A 12,014-nucleotide genomic window follows, 5' to 3' on the forward strand; every position below is an offset into this window, starting at 1 on the left:
CTAATCTCTTCTTGATGGCCAATATTCACTTAGTGAACAACAATTTGCAAATTCTTTAGTAATTTCTGTTTTGAATCTTTCCTTTCTAAGTTCTGAAAATGCATCGATGGTGTGTCGATGATTGACAAATATTCTATTTTGTCAAATTTGGAGGGTAAAACATTTAGAAACTCTGCCGAAATTCGTAAAATTTAGATTTAAATTCTTAAGATTTACCAAAACAATGATTAAAAAATTCTAAAAAAAAAATTTCTTTCCCCTTCATTTGTCTAAAATTTCTTACAAGCCTAAGGCAAAAGTTTGTTTATTCGTTCACATGTGTGTACGTTGTGCATGCATGTATATATGTTGTATTTATGTATGTATGTATTGTATGTATGTTGTACGTATGTTTTCAACGTATGTATGTGTGTGTGTGTATGTAGGTATGTATGTATTTATGTGTGTATGTATGTATGCATGTATGTTAAAACCAAAACGTGATGAGTGACACTGAACCGTCAAACATCAAGTAACAAATGGATTAACACTTTGATTTGTCGTTAATTGCACATGTCGGCATTAAGTTGGATATTTTCAAGCACACAGACACGCAGGAACCGCTGCAACAAGCACGAAATGTGGTTAGTTGCGAAAAACAGTTCCCTGCTGTCGCCTGATCTGACGCTGATCATTTTGCATATTTCCTTAAGAAATTTAAGGGTTTTGGGGTCCATCGGGCCAAGAACCTCGATGCATATTGGCAAGAATTCCATCAAGGGGAGGGCATTCCCATATTTTTTCATTTTCTCGTCCGCTGCTCAGGCCGCGGCCAAACCGCATTCTTTACTTGTCAGGTTTACGTATCGTTCGGCGAGGGTGCCAGGGACCGTAACATCCCACGCCAAACATCTGCCGGCTCTCCAAGGTATTAGCGTGCATCCGTCTGGGCGCCTACCATCATGCGCAGAAATGCCGGATGGTTCCTTGAGAACCGGGATTGAAGCCTTGGAGAAGAACCGACAAATGTAATCGTTTAGCGCTGAGTGACGTAGTTGACGGCCCCCACCCAGGCGACAAACCAAACCGTGGTGCCCAAACTCGTCCGCCCCAGCGCCACATCGGCACGTGTATTTATTCTGAATGACCAGGCCAAGTCTGAAGCCAATGGCAAATCTTACAGACTCGTCGTCAAGCCTGGTGCCCACAGAGGTGTTAGGCCACGATCTCAACCACCCACAGCTGGCAACGCTGGACATGGCCAACAAACGAGCGGTGGAAAAGTCGTCGCCGCATGAAGTCAACAAATTTTGAAAAATTTTTTTATATTCTTCGTTCAAAATTTGGACGTGCGTACGGTCCCCCGGGCGGACACTAGGGGAAGAATATCGCGGCAACGAAAAAACCGGTGGAGCAGGGAAGACTGCAGGTCGAGAGTGGCAGCGGCAGAAGAATTATAAACAACGGGAGCCAGCTGAACCACGCTAAGCAACCCCAGCCCACCAAATCGCACCGGCAGCTGAGCCTGGGACCAACCACTGTCGGTCACTTGAACATTGCAAATCGACGACAGGGCGGTGCGCAGGGCTCCGTCAAATTCGCCCAATTTAGAAGGGTCAATGTGTTTAGATGTACGCAGAAAGTACATCAATTTGGGCAAACTGAGGGCATTGCGGATAATAGTCAAGGCATCATGGGCCGAAAGACAGGAAACACGACCCAGGGCGAATTTAAGCTCAGAGAGCTTTTGGTCAAAAAACTTTATTTGATAATCGCCCTCGACCAAGGGTGTGCCTAAAAAACTCAGTTCTGATGCACCAACTCTGGGTATTTCAGCCAGCGCATGTGGCACCTGAAATAAACTTTGGCAGTGAAGTTTGCATTTTTTAATGTTTAACTCTAAGCCAATTGCAGCGGAGTTATGCTTCAAATATTCGTAGCTATCGGCCAGAGTTGGACCGTCCGAAGCTGTGCTGATATCATCCAGATAAGCGCAAACGAAAGTGGACGAAGCTTTCTCTAAGAGTGGATGAAGAGTTAGTGCGAACAACAAAGGACCAAGGGGATCACCCTGCTGTACCCCCTCGGACGATTCTACAACCCAAGAGTGGTAGCCAAGGGAAGAGACTCCGCCATAGGCAGAATGGCAAAAATTATAGATATTGGGGCAAAAAAGTTTGACAGCATCCAACATCGAGTCTCTTCTCAGGGCATTGAATGCATTTTTAAAGTCCAGTTTCAGAAACCCCCATTGATCGGGGAGGTCGGTGACCAATCTTCGAACCGCATGAACAGCGGCCTCAGCGCCACCCTTAATCCCGACACCCAACTGAGTCGGGTAGAACTTGGTCTTGAGTTCGACCACGACCAGGGCCAAGGCACATTTGCCGGCCAACCTCCTCCAAACGTTCCCAACCGCAATCGGCATGTATTTATGTATGCATGTATGTATGTATATTGTATGTATGTTGTTTGTTTGTTATGATGTACTTTTTGTGCGTGTGTACGTTGTAGATATGCACTTATGCGTGTAGTGTAATTATCTGATCTGACTGCTTTGATGAGTAATAGTTTAAAAATATAACAACAGCCTTTTTTACAGTTTTAAACCATGCAAACCTTACAATCCAAACGTGAAATTTTTCTTTGCAGTCTTTCTTTGATAAACCTGCACAACAATCTTTATTTATTTTGCATTTGAAATAAAACAAAATTTTCACAGCGACTATTTAAAGATATAAATTGTTATAAACATTTTGATTCTCTGCCCTTTTAATTCAGACGTCGTTCATTAATCATTCATCATTTTCGAGACAAATTAAATTACAGGCTTGTCGGTTTTAGTTTTATTATCACAAATAACAAATAAATCTACATGATTTGAGTTTTACGAAGAAATGTTGATATTGTATTTTTGTGATGTTGCTTCTTTTGGCAGACTACTCAGTTGAGCAGTAAGAAATTATTCGTATTTCATCCTAGCGATCATGAATCTTTTGCAAAACTTCAGACCACCTACGATGATATGTAACTTGGAGCAAGAACGCAAATAACGTACAATCAAAATTAGTATTATTCGAGAAGTTCATCACTGATAACACGAACATTCTCAACAAAATCTGGAACAGAAGTTTAACCGTAAGTTGTGCAACTTAAATGTTGGCAGGGTGCAAAATATGATGCGGAAAGATGCCTTTATTCTGAAACTTTGCTCACTATATTTCATCACAGAAGTTGATTATTTAAAAAATGCAATGTACAGTTATTTCAATTACATTAAAATCAAAACGATTAAAATGTTCGCAGTGGTCTTTCTTTCTGCAAACAAAAATAAAATATGGAACCATGTTGAGAGTGGGCTGTAAGTCATTGATTGGGTCAAGCTCTGTTCGGAGTCAAAACTGTCATGAAATCTCAACGTTGGGTTGTCTACGTGGAGAAGTTTAAATGAAGTGTAACATTAAAATAATCAGGCCCATTCAGAAAGCAAACAAACAGACATGCTGCCTCAGACAATTTTAATAGCTGTTTCAATAACACACACGCACACATTAAAAGCGCTTGAAATAGGAAAGAGGAGTTGGACTGATGTACCTCTAGATTTAGTGCATCCTGCCTATATGTCATTTGACGGTTTGTCTCAACGCCATAAATTGTCACAATAAGTCATTTAAAATACTGGCCACAAAAGCTACATTGATGACGAATTCAAAATTTCAAGAATAAATATTTAATAAATAATTTCAAAACACATATCTTCAATCGAACAATCGCAGAAACAAGGTGTAAAACAAACAATAAAACAAAAGCAAGCAAACAACAAACAAACACAAGCAAACACAAACAAAGAAATAAAAAACAAACGAATGAACAGAAAGATAGACAAACAGACAGACAGACAGACAGTCAAACGAACAAAGAACAAAAACAACAAACAAACACGAAAGAGTTATATTGATCATGCTCGAATGCGCAAAGAAGTCATTGAGACGTCGTCATACACTTATCAATAAACAAACCAGGTCCCTGTCGACAATAAAGAAAGCAGCTCTTCATCATTTGCTTTTTATTTCTTTATTATTCAGCAGCGATTAACAGAAGTTATGTGTGCGGCCGTCATAACTTAAACATCGCCAACTATAAAACTTCACAAACAGCTGCCTTCCATTTCAAAAATCTTCAAATTATGGCGCTGAAAAAATTTTAAAGTGAATATAGATAGATATGAGCTATTATAATTTACTGGGCAGCGTGATGGCTTGGTAGTTAAAGGCGTCTGCTGGTCTTGCCGCTGTTGTGCGGTGACAGAGATCGAATGCATAGAGATCCCAGCCCATCAATGTATGTGTGCGTGTGTGTGTGTGTGTGTGTGTGTGTGTGTGTGTGTGTGTGTGTTATAAACACTGTGTGTTTGTTGTTTGTCTCATAATTTGATTTCATTTCTGCCCGTTACATTGACCCGGTAAGAAATAAAACCACCATTGACATTGTTTGCCACGGTTTCGATTGCGTGAATAAGAGAACGCTGTTTTTTGCAAAAATTAAAATCACACTTTTCAACAAGTGAAGGTGACCTTTAACCTTTTATAGCATAAATATTTCTTACCAAAAGTCTATTCAAATTGTTGATATGATTTTGTTAATTTGTTGCCGATGCCACACATCCGAGTACAATTTTAAGAACAGACAACATCGAAAGACAGTTTCCACTAGATGGCTGTAGATAATAATCATGAAACATGTAAAGACATCCATGTGCTGCGTGCATCAGAATTCTGCGCGGTTTAATCCCAACCAAACGAAGTTTCTTCTCTCTGTATGCTGCATTCCAGTTCATAGGAGACGAGTTCATTTACATTTTTGGTTGGATGTGCCGGGTCGACAAAACTAATGACGTCTTGTTTGAACTAAATTAATTATCATCAAATTAATTAATTCCTTTTTCTCGGCACATTTACAATGCTATGTCAAAATTTTTTATTTTACGATCAGTTCAAGTTTCAAGGAGGAAAAGAAAAGATTGGTTGAAACTTTAGAAGAGCGTCCAAAGGCATGGAATTGATAAAAAGGATAAAATAAAGATTTTTAAAGAAAAATTTTAAGCTGTATAAAATTTTATTTAATAAATTGTGGTGATTTGCGGTTTAATATAAAAAGCCGCAAAAAACTGCACGTTTTAAAAACTCCATTCGCAAAAAAGCGTACTTGCGATTTAGTTTTTGTGGTTTAAACAGCAAGGACCGCGAGCTGCGTAGGGAGGGCTCTAGTGTGCATGTCTGGCGCAAATATTTTCATCTTTGATGAACAGTACCATTGAACGGACAACTAAAGTAGAAGCCGGATAATCAGACCACACTGAGATTTGAAAAATGCGGTTGATCCCATTAAACTGCCGGTCGAAATAACCAACTTGGCATTCTTCTAACAGGCATGACGTGTTATTTCAAACCAAAAGCTACTGCGTTAGTCTTTTTTATTTAAAAGACAATTAAGTCCAACGAAAAATTAAAAAAGCAAGTAATACAATTTTCAAAAGTGTTTCAATTTCAATGTGGCCAACATCTGACTAATGTTGACAATCTTTACCTAATTTGTATTTGTGTGGATGTATGCGTGTGTGTGTGTGTGTGTGTGTGTGTGTGTGTGTGTGTTCAGTCATAATGATAAAGAAAGTCCGAGAGAGGGAGAGAAAGAAGAGAGATAAAAAAGTGGAAAAAGAGATAGAAACCTACGAATAAGAATGTTACACATTTATCGGTTTTAACAGATTTAACCAGGCTTCTTAGAATCATAAAAAAGATCAACATTGCATTTTAAAGATATTTTAAATCCCTAAACTTTGATGAATTATACAAAACAAGAAAATCCTTGCTTCACAAATAAAAGTTAAAGTATCGAGCAATAGTTGGCCAGATAAACTTTTTGATGTTATCAGGATGATGAAAGCGGAGGTGGCGGCTTGTCCAGCTTTGCTGTAGTTGGGCGTGAATGCGGACAAAATGATCTTCTCTATCAGGCTAACAGGATTCGTTTTTTTACACATTCAGTTACAAAAATTTTTTCTGCTGCAGATGAGTTGATATTATTAACTGACCCGCTTGTTAGATTTAGAATAGTTCTTTTCATCCGACATGAAGAATTATTTAATGCGACATCTTGAGTATCGGTCCTAATGACCAGATCTTCAACGGTCTGACGGTGTTCATTTTGGATAATTATTTTCTATCCTCCGGGCTATTTTGGTAAATTATTTTAATTAATAATTCTGATAATTTTTTTGCTTTCAAGTTCTTTTAGAGTTCAACATGCGTGTCAACTTTAAAAGGTAGGTAGGTCTAGACCATAAAGTCATTAAAGTAATGATTTTGACCTAGCGTTGATTTCATCCGTACGTATCAATTTTGGCATAACTGAGAACGTTTGTCTGAAGTTACCAGCTAGAAGAACCGCCAAGAACAGTTGTTAATATTTTCTAATGTTTCGTTGTGTTTTGTTTAAATGGTGTAATTTTTTCGCGTTTTTTATTTCATTATTTAGATATGAATTACGTTTGGTCTATGTTATAAAATGATATAAAATCGTTGTTGCTGTGTTTCACTCTTAAAAATACAAAACAAATAAGCTAGTAAGAAAGTTGTTGAACTTTTTAAACTTATGGGTAATCTAATCTGGAATGGCGAGATATCAATCAGACATTAGCAAACAGCTCACACGTCATAGATGATCATGAAAGTGTGATCAAGAATATTTGGTAAACAAGTTGCCATTTTGTTAATTTAAAAATACTTGTACTTCAACTGAAAAATGCTTGTTTTTGAAAAATAATTATTTGCATTGTTTTAATTTTCATAAAATTTAAAAATACGAATTAATTTTAAAAATTAATGTGCATTTCCATTTCTTTCCATGGTTACCAGTTAATGTAATGTAAACGTTTCAGTCAGAACTGTTTGTTGCACACGTTGGCTAATATGCCGCTACGTAATAAATTCTCCTAGCATATTTTTAAGGTTTGTAGTCTTTATTATTGCAGCTCTGACATACGCAGAACCACTTACAATTTTACATATATATTATCTATATATCTTTATGTTCTTCATATCTTCATTCAGGACGGAAAAATTTGCAATGGCCATTTAGAAAATGTCTGTCGGTTGTTAAAATTTACCTAATTGTTATTCTGCTAGATGCCTGTACGAGGACCACGTGTTTGAAGATCTGTGCGTGAACTTGTCGCGAATGCAGAACCATCAACTATGTTTTTGTGACTTTGAATGAAATTGTAACAATTGACGACTCATTCAATGATTCATCGTATGTGTTTTGCCTTTGGCATGTTTATATTACTGATGCCTGATATCGATTGAATGAAGAATTTGTTTAATTTTATAAAAATATGCGATGGAAAACTGGTTAAACGTATTTTAATTTATAAGAAAAAAACGTTAATACATTTAAATGGTTAAATGTATTAATGTTTTTTTTATTTTTATTTTGGAAAATTTAAGAACAATGAGGTATTTAAAAAACAATATTATTCTAAAAATTTATGTCTATATCTTGTTATTTATTGTTTTATGGGAGTCAACCTTAGATAAGCATTTATTGCTAGGCTGACTCACTTTTTTGCGAATAAAATGGACTGAAAAAGAAATTTGGCTCTACCAACTGAAGATATTTGAATCTCGGGCCATGTAATGGACTTAAAAGTCCAATCTCCATCAAACTCTGCCTGATTAAAAGCTGTTGAAAATGATTTTCGTTAGTCTGTTGTCGTTGCACATTAAACTGACACTCACAGTCAGTGCTGATCAGCAGACTGTAGAAAGTGATAAATTATGAATCTCAAATATAATAACGCAATTTTTTAGTGTTAAATCTTAATAACCAAATGCGATTTCTTTGTTTGTGTTAATATTTTTTTAAAACCTCGTATACAGATAGTATAAAATATGTTTTGCAACGTAGATGCAACCCCTCGCCGCATTTCTATATAAATATCCACGACGCTTGACATCTTCACTTATAGACATAAAATTCATCTTGCCAGAATTTATCCAGTGTTCTCTTGAAATTTGTACTATTGACTGATCTAACCAGGTCTTCAAGTAGATCATTTTGGTCATTTACTATTCTGTTAATGAATTTTAAATTTTCCAACATTCTTTTTGAAGTTCCCAGCGTAATGAGCTTCGTGCCTGCTGAGTGAGAACTCCTTTGATACCAACATCCTGCCCACAACCCAGTTAGTGATTGGTGGGTCATTATCATACTTGCACTTGTAGTCTACAAACCAACCAGGGCCATCTTGAAAGTTTCAACTTTTCTTTGCAGCTTAATTTTCCGCATTTCTCTAGTATCCTTGATGCTCTTTTCTGGACCTTTAAAACTTATGAAGTTGAAAAATAATCATATAAAATAATTTGAAAAAGTTATGAATTAAATTTTCTTAAACGCCTATGTATGCTTTTTTAACTATTCACCACTCTTTGCATTTCGGTTTATCCCTCAATCAATCAATCAATAAAGCTTATAAAGCGCTATTTCCGCGATGTTCAACAGCGCTCCTCAAGGAATTTTGAAAACAGATGGGTCTTGAGATCCGCTCTGAACTTCGCAAGTGATGAAGAAGTGGTCAGAGAAGTAGGTAGAGAGTTCCAGAGAAAAGGATCAGAAAAAGCAAAAGCAGATTTGGCAAAAGAGTGTTTAACACGAGTTAAAAAAAGCGAGAACAAGAAGACGATCGTAAACCGGGGCGTTTAGGTTCAAATAATATATCTGATAAATACTTAGAAAATAATTTAGATTGAGACTTATACATGAACGTGCAAATTTTAAGAATTATTCTATATTTTATAGGTAGCCAGTGCAAGAGAACAAGATATGGAGATATATGAAAAAAGAAAGGGTCACGAGCAACTAGACGAGCAACAGAGTTAAAAGCTTTACTTAAAGGATAGAGTATAGAGTCAGAAGACCATAGTAGAGCGAGTTACAATAATCAATCCTAGATAAGACTAACGAAGTAACAAGAAGGAAAAGAGTAGGATCATCAAGAAAAAGCAAAAGTTTTTTTATTCTACGTAGATGAAAGTAAGAGCTTCTAGCAACACTATTAATCTGAGAAGAGAGAGGTCACCTGTGATGGTCACCTGATCAAATACTTGTTCGTTGTTATCCAGATATTTTTTCAATTTTGTACATTTAATAACATTTTTAAAAATGAAAACTGATTGTGGAATAAATTATACGTCATGCAATGCATCAAAAATTATTTTCTACTAAAATCTTGAAACACTTCGGTTGAGACGACGTATCTGATGGCAAGTTTTCAATGTTCTATTGTTCCGCCTGTTGTAATGACAGATGATGGCTGTATATTTTTTAATCTTATTTATTTAATTAATGCATACATACATACATACATAAACACTAGAATCATTGTTGGTGGGCAATGGTTTGATCACATGAGCCCGGTGCTTCGGGATTTGCATTGGATGCCTGTTCATAAAAGGATATGGTTTAAAATATGTGTTTTGATTTATAAAAGCTTGAATGGGTTGGCACCGCAATATTTGTCTAATAGGTTTCTGTACAAATCAACTATTGGCCGGAGGATTGGTCTAAGATCAGATGATTGTGATTTATTGGTGCAGCCGATGACAGCATTGAAATTAGGGTCACGAAATTTTGTGGTTTGTGGAGTAAAGGTTTTGAATGATTTTCCGCTAACTTTGCGTGATCGCAATTTGCCGTTTTTTCATTTCAAAAGGCAGTTGAAGACATTCATTTTTCAGCAATAGGTTCGAAATACGTGGAGAGCGCCTGTGAGAATCTTTTAATGGGCGCTATATAAATCATCTAATAATAATAATAATAATAATAATAATAATACATACATACATACCTATATAAATACATACAAACATATTTATAATTAATTAATTATTTAAATTAATATTTTTTTATATTTTGCGATGTTCTATTTTATGTAATACTCATTTGGTATTTAAGTTAGTCAACCAGGCATCAATACAACAAACGTTAACAAATGTTTCAACATCAATATCAATAAATCATTTATGCTAAATTTTAGACAATGCTTATAAAATAAAAATTTACATAATTCAATTAATACATGCAAACAACATCAACTCAAGCATTTATGAAAAAAAATTTCGTTAATTTGAAAACAAAAGCCAACAGAGCTATACAAAAAGAATACAAATTAGCATTCATTTTTGCATATGTTCTTACATACAATTATTATTATACATACTTAATCGATAGTTTAATTTATGTGGGACGTCCATATAAACATTGTATATACATTCATACATACATAGATAGTTAAATTTATGAATTATATACATTCATACATACATAGATATATAGATACATGGTTACATAGATACAAACACACACATACATACATGCATACATACATGCATACATACATACATTGATACATACATACACACATACATACATACATATATACATACATGCATACATGCATACATGCATACATGCATACATGCATACATACATACATACATACATACATACATACATAAATACATACATACATTCATACATACATACATACATCATACATACATACATACATACATTGAAAAGTTGAGCATGCAATCAGTCGCGCACGGTAGGCTGTTGTCATTGCATTGTTCCCCTCGCTATATTTCTTGTTTTCAGAATTTGTACGTAACAAAAATTACTCCTAAAAATATTTTAATTATCAATAAATAATAAAATTAAATTGAGAACTAAATAAATGGATTTATTCTGAATGTAATTAGCTCAGTTGAAATGTTTTTTTTTAGTTTAATTAATGTAGCATGGGATGATTAAAATGTTGGTCTTTCATGGATCATCGTCGTCGTCGTCGTCATCAGCTTTCTTATCACTACCATTATTGCTGTTGTCATCATCAGCGGCAAACCCAACAGCATCAACAACAATAACAACCATCCAAATAACATCAACAACAACCACTACAGCAACCACAACAACATCAATAGCAACATCACAGAACCACCATCACCAGACCAACTTTTGGTTTCTGCTGTTGTTCGGACTTGTTGTTGCTGGCGTTGTTGGCAACATGCTGGTCTGCATGGCCGTCATGTTAGTATCTTTAATAATTAATTTATTTATTTATTCAATTTTTAATTAATTAATTAACTAATTAATTTATTTAAATATGTTAAGACTAGGGATGTACCGAAGTTCGGCCCCGGCCCCGGCTCCGGCCAATATCCGGCTTTTTTTTCAAATCCGGCCCCGGCCGGATTTGGTGGCCGGATTTAGGGCCGGATTTAAGCGTCTATCGACATTTAAAAATGTTATAAATAGAAAAAAAAATTTCATTGAATTCAATTAATTTTATGTCAATAAGTTAAAAGCTAAGCATACATGCCACATAATAACAACATCACAAATTGTGAAATGAGCTGGACAATTTTCTTTGTGCTATAACATGGGTTATGCATAAATTATAAGCTGATCTTTGTGTAAAAGAACTTGTGCACGTGTTTATACTATATAGTTGTATATGACGGATCATAAAGCTACATAATATATATATATATATATATATATATATATATATATATATATATATATATATGTATACATAATCGCATTATTTATGAACATGGTATGTTAAAGGTTAGGTAGGCATACATGACACATAATATTAACATCACTAATTGTGAGATGAGCTGGACAATTTTCTTTATGCTATAACATGGGTTATGCATAAATTAAGCTGATCTTTGTGTACAGAATTTGGCGTATCACACAGCTTATTCATATATTTGAATTAATTAACTATTTGCTTGGTGTTCAACATGTAGATAACCGTAAATGTGAGTATTTTTTCTAACGTATGTAAAATGGTAACTAAAATCCGGCCCCGGCCGGTTTTTGAATTTTAAATCCGACCTTTATTTTTATATTTATTTATTTCAATGTTAAAATGTGTTAATATTTATTTATTAATTATTTGTTTA

General features: G+C 35.1%; 2 protein-coding genes across 2 annotated transcripts; one reads left to right on the top strand and one right to left on the bottom strand.

Annotated features, from left to right (window-relative positions):
* Positions 1-618: 618 nt before the first annotated feature.
* HELRODRAFT_178071 (hypothetical protein) lies at positions 619-2,680 on the top strand (the record flags this gene model as incomplete). The annotated part of the gene is made up of 3 exons (XM_009026189.1): positions 619-1,007; positions 1,553-1,729; positions 2,632-2,680. The coding sequence occupies 3 exons, from the start codon at positions 619-621 to the stop codon at positions 2,678-2,680; spliced, it is 615 nt and encodes a 204-aa protein (XP_009024437.1).
* A 4,907-nt stretch (positions 2,681-7,587) lies between these two features.
* On the bottom strand, positions 7,588-11,127 carry HELRODRAFT_178072 (hypothetical protein; the record flags this gene model as incomplete). Its single annotated transcript, XM_009026190.1, has 4 exons — positions 7,588-7,722; positions 8,077-8,210; positions 8,274-8,368; positions 11,054-11,127. 4 exons carry the CDS (start codon positions 11,125-11,127, stop codon positions 7,588-7,590), a joined length of 438 nt encoding a protein of 145 aa, XP_009024438.1.
* Between the last annotated feature and the right edge of the window lie 887 nt (positions 11,128-12,014).

This window comes from Helobdella robusta (genome assembly GCF_000326865.2).
Source record: "Helobdella robusta unplaced genomic scaffold HELROscaffold_45, whole genome shotgun sequence".
Classification (NCBI taxonomy): domain Eukaryota; kingdom Metazoa; phylum Annelida; class Clitellata; order Rhynchobdellida; family Glossiphoniidae; genus Helobdella; species Helobdella robusta.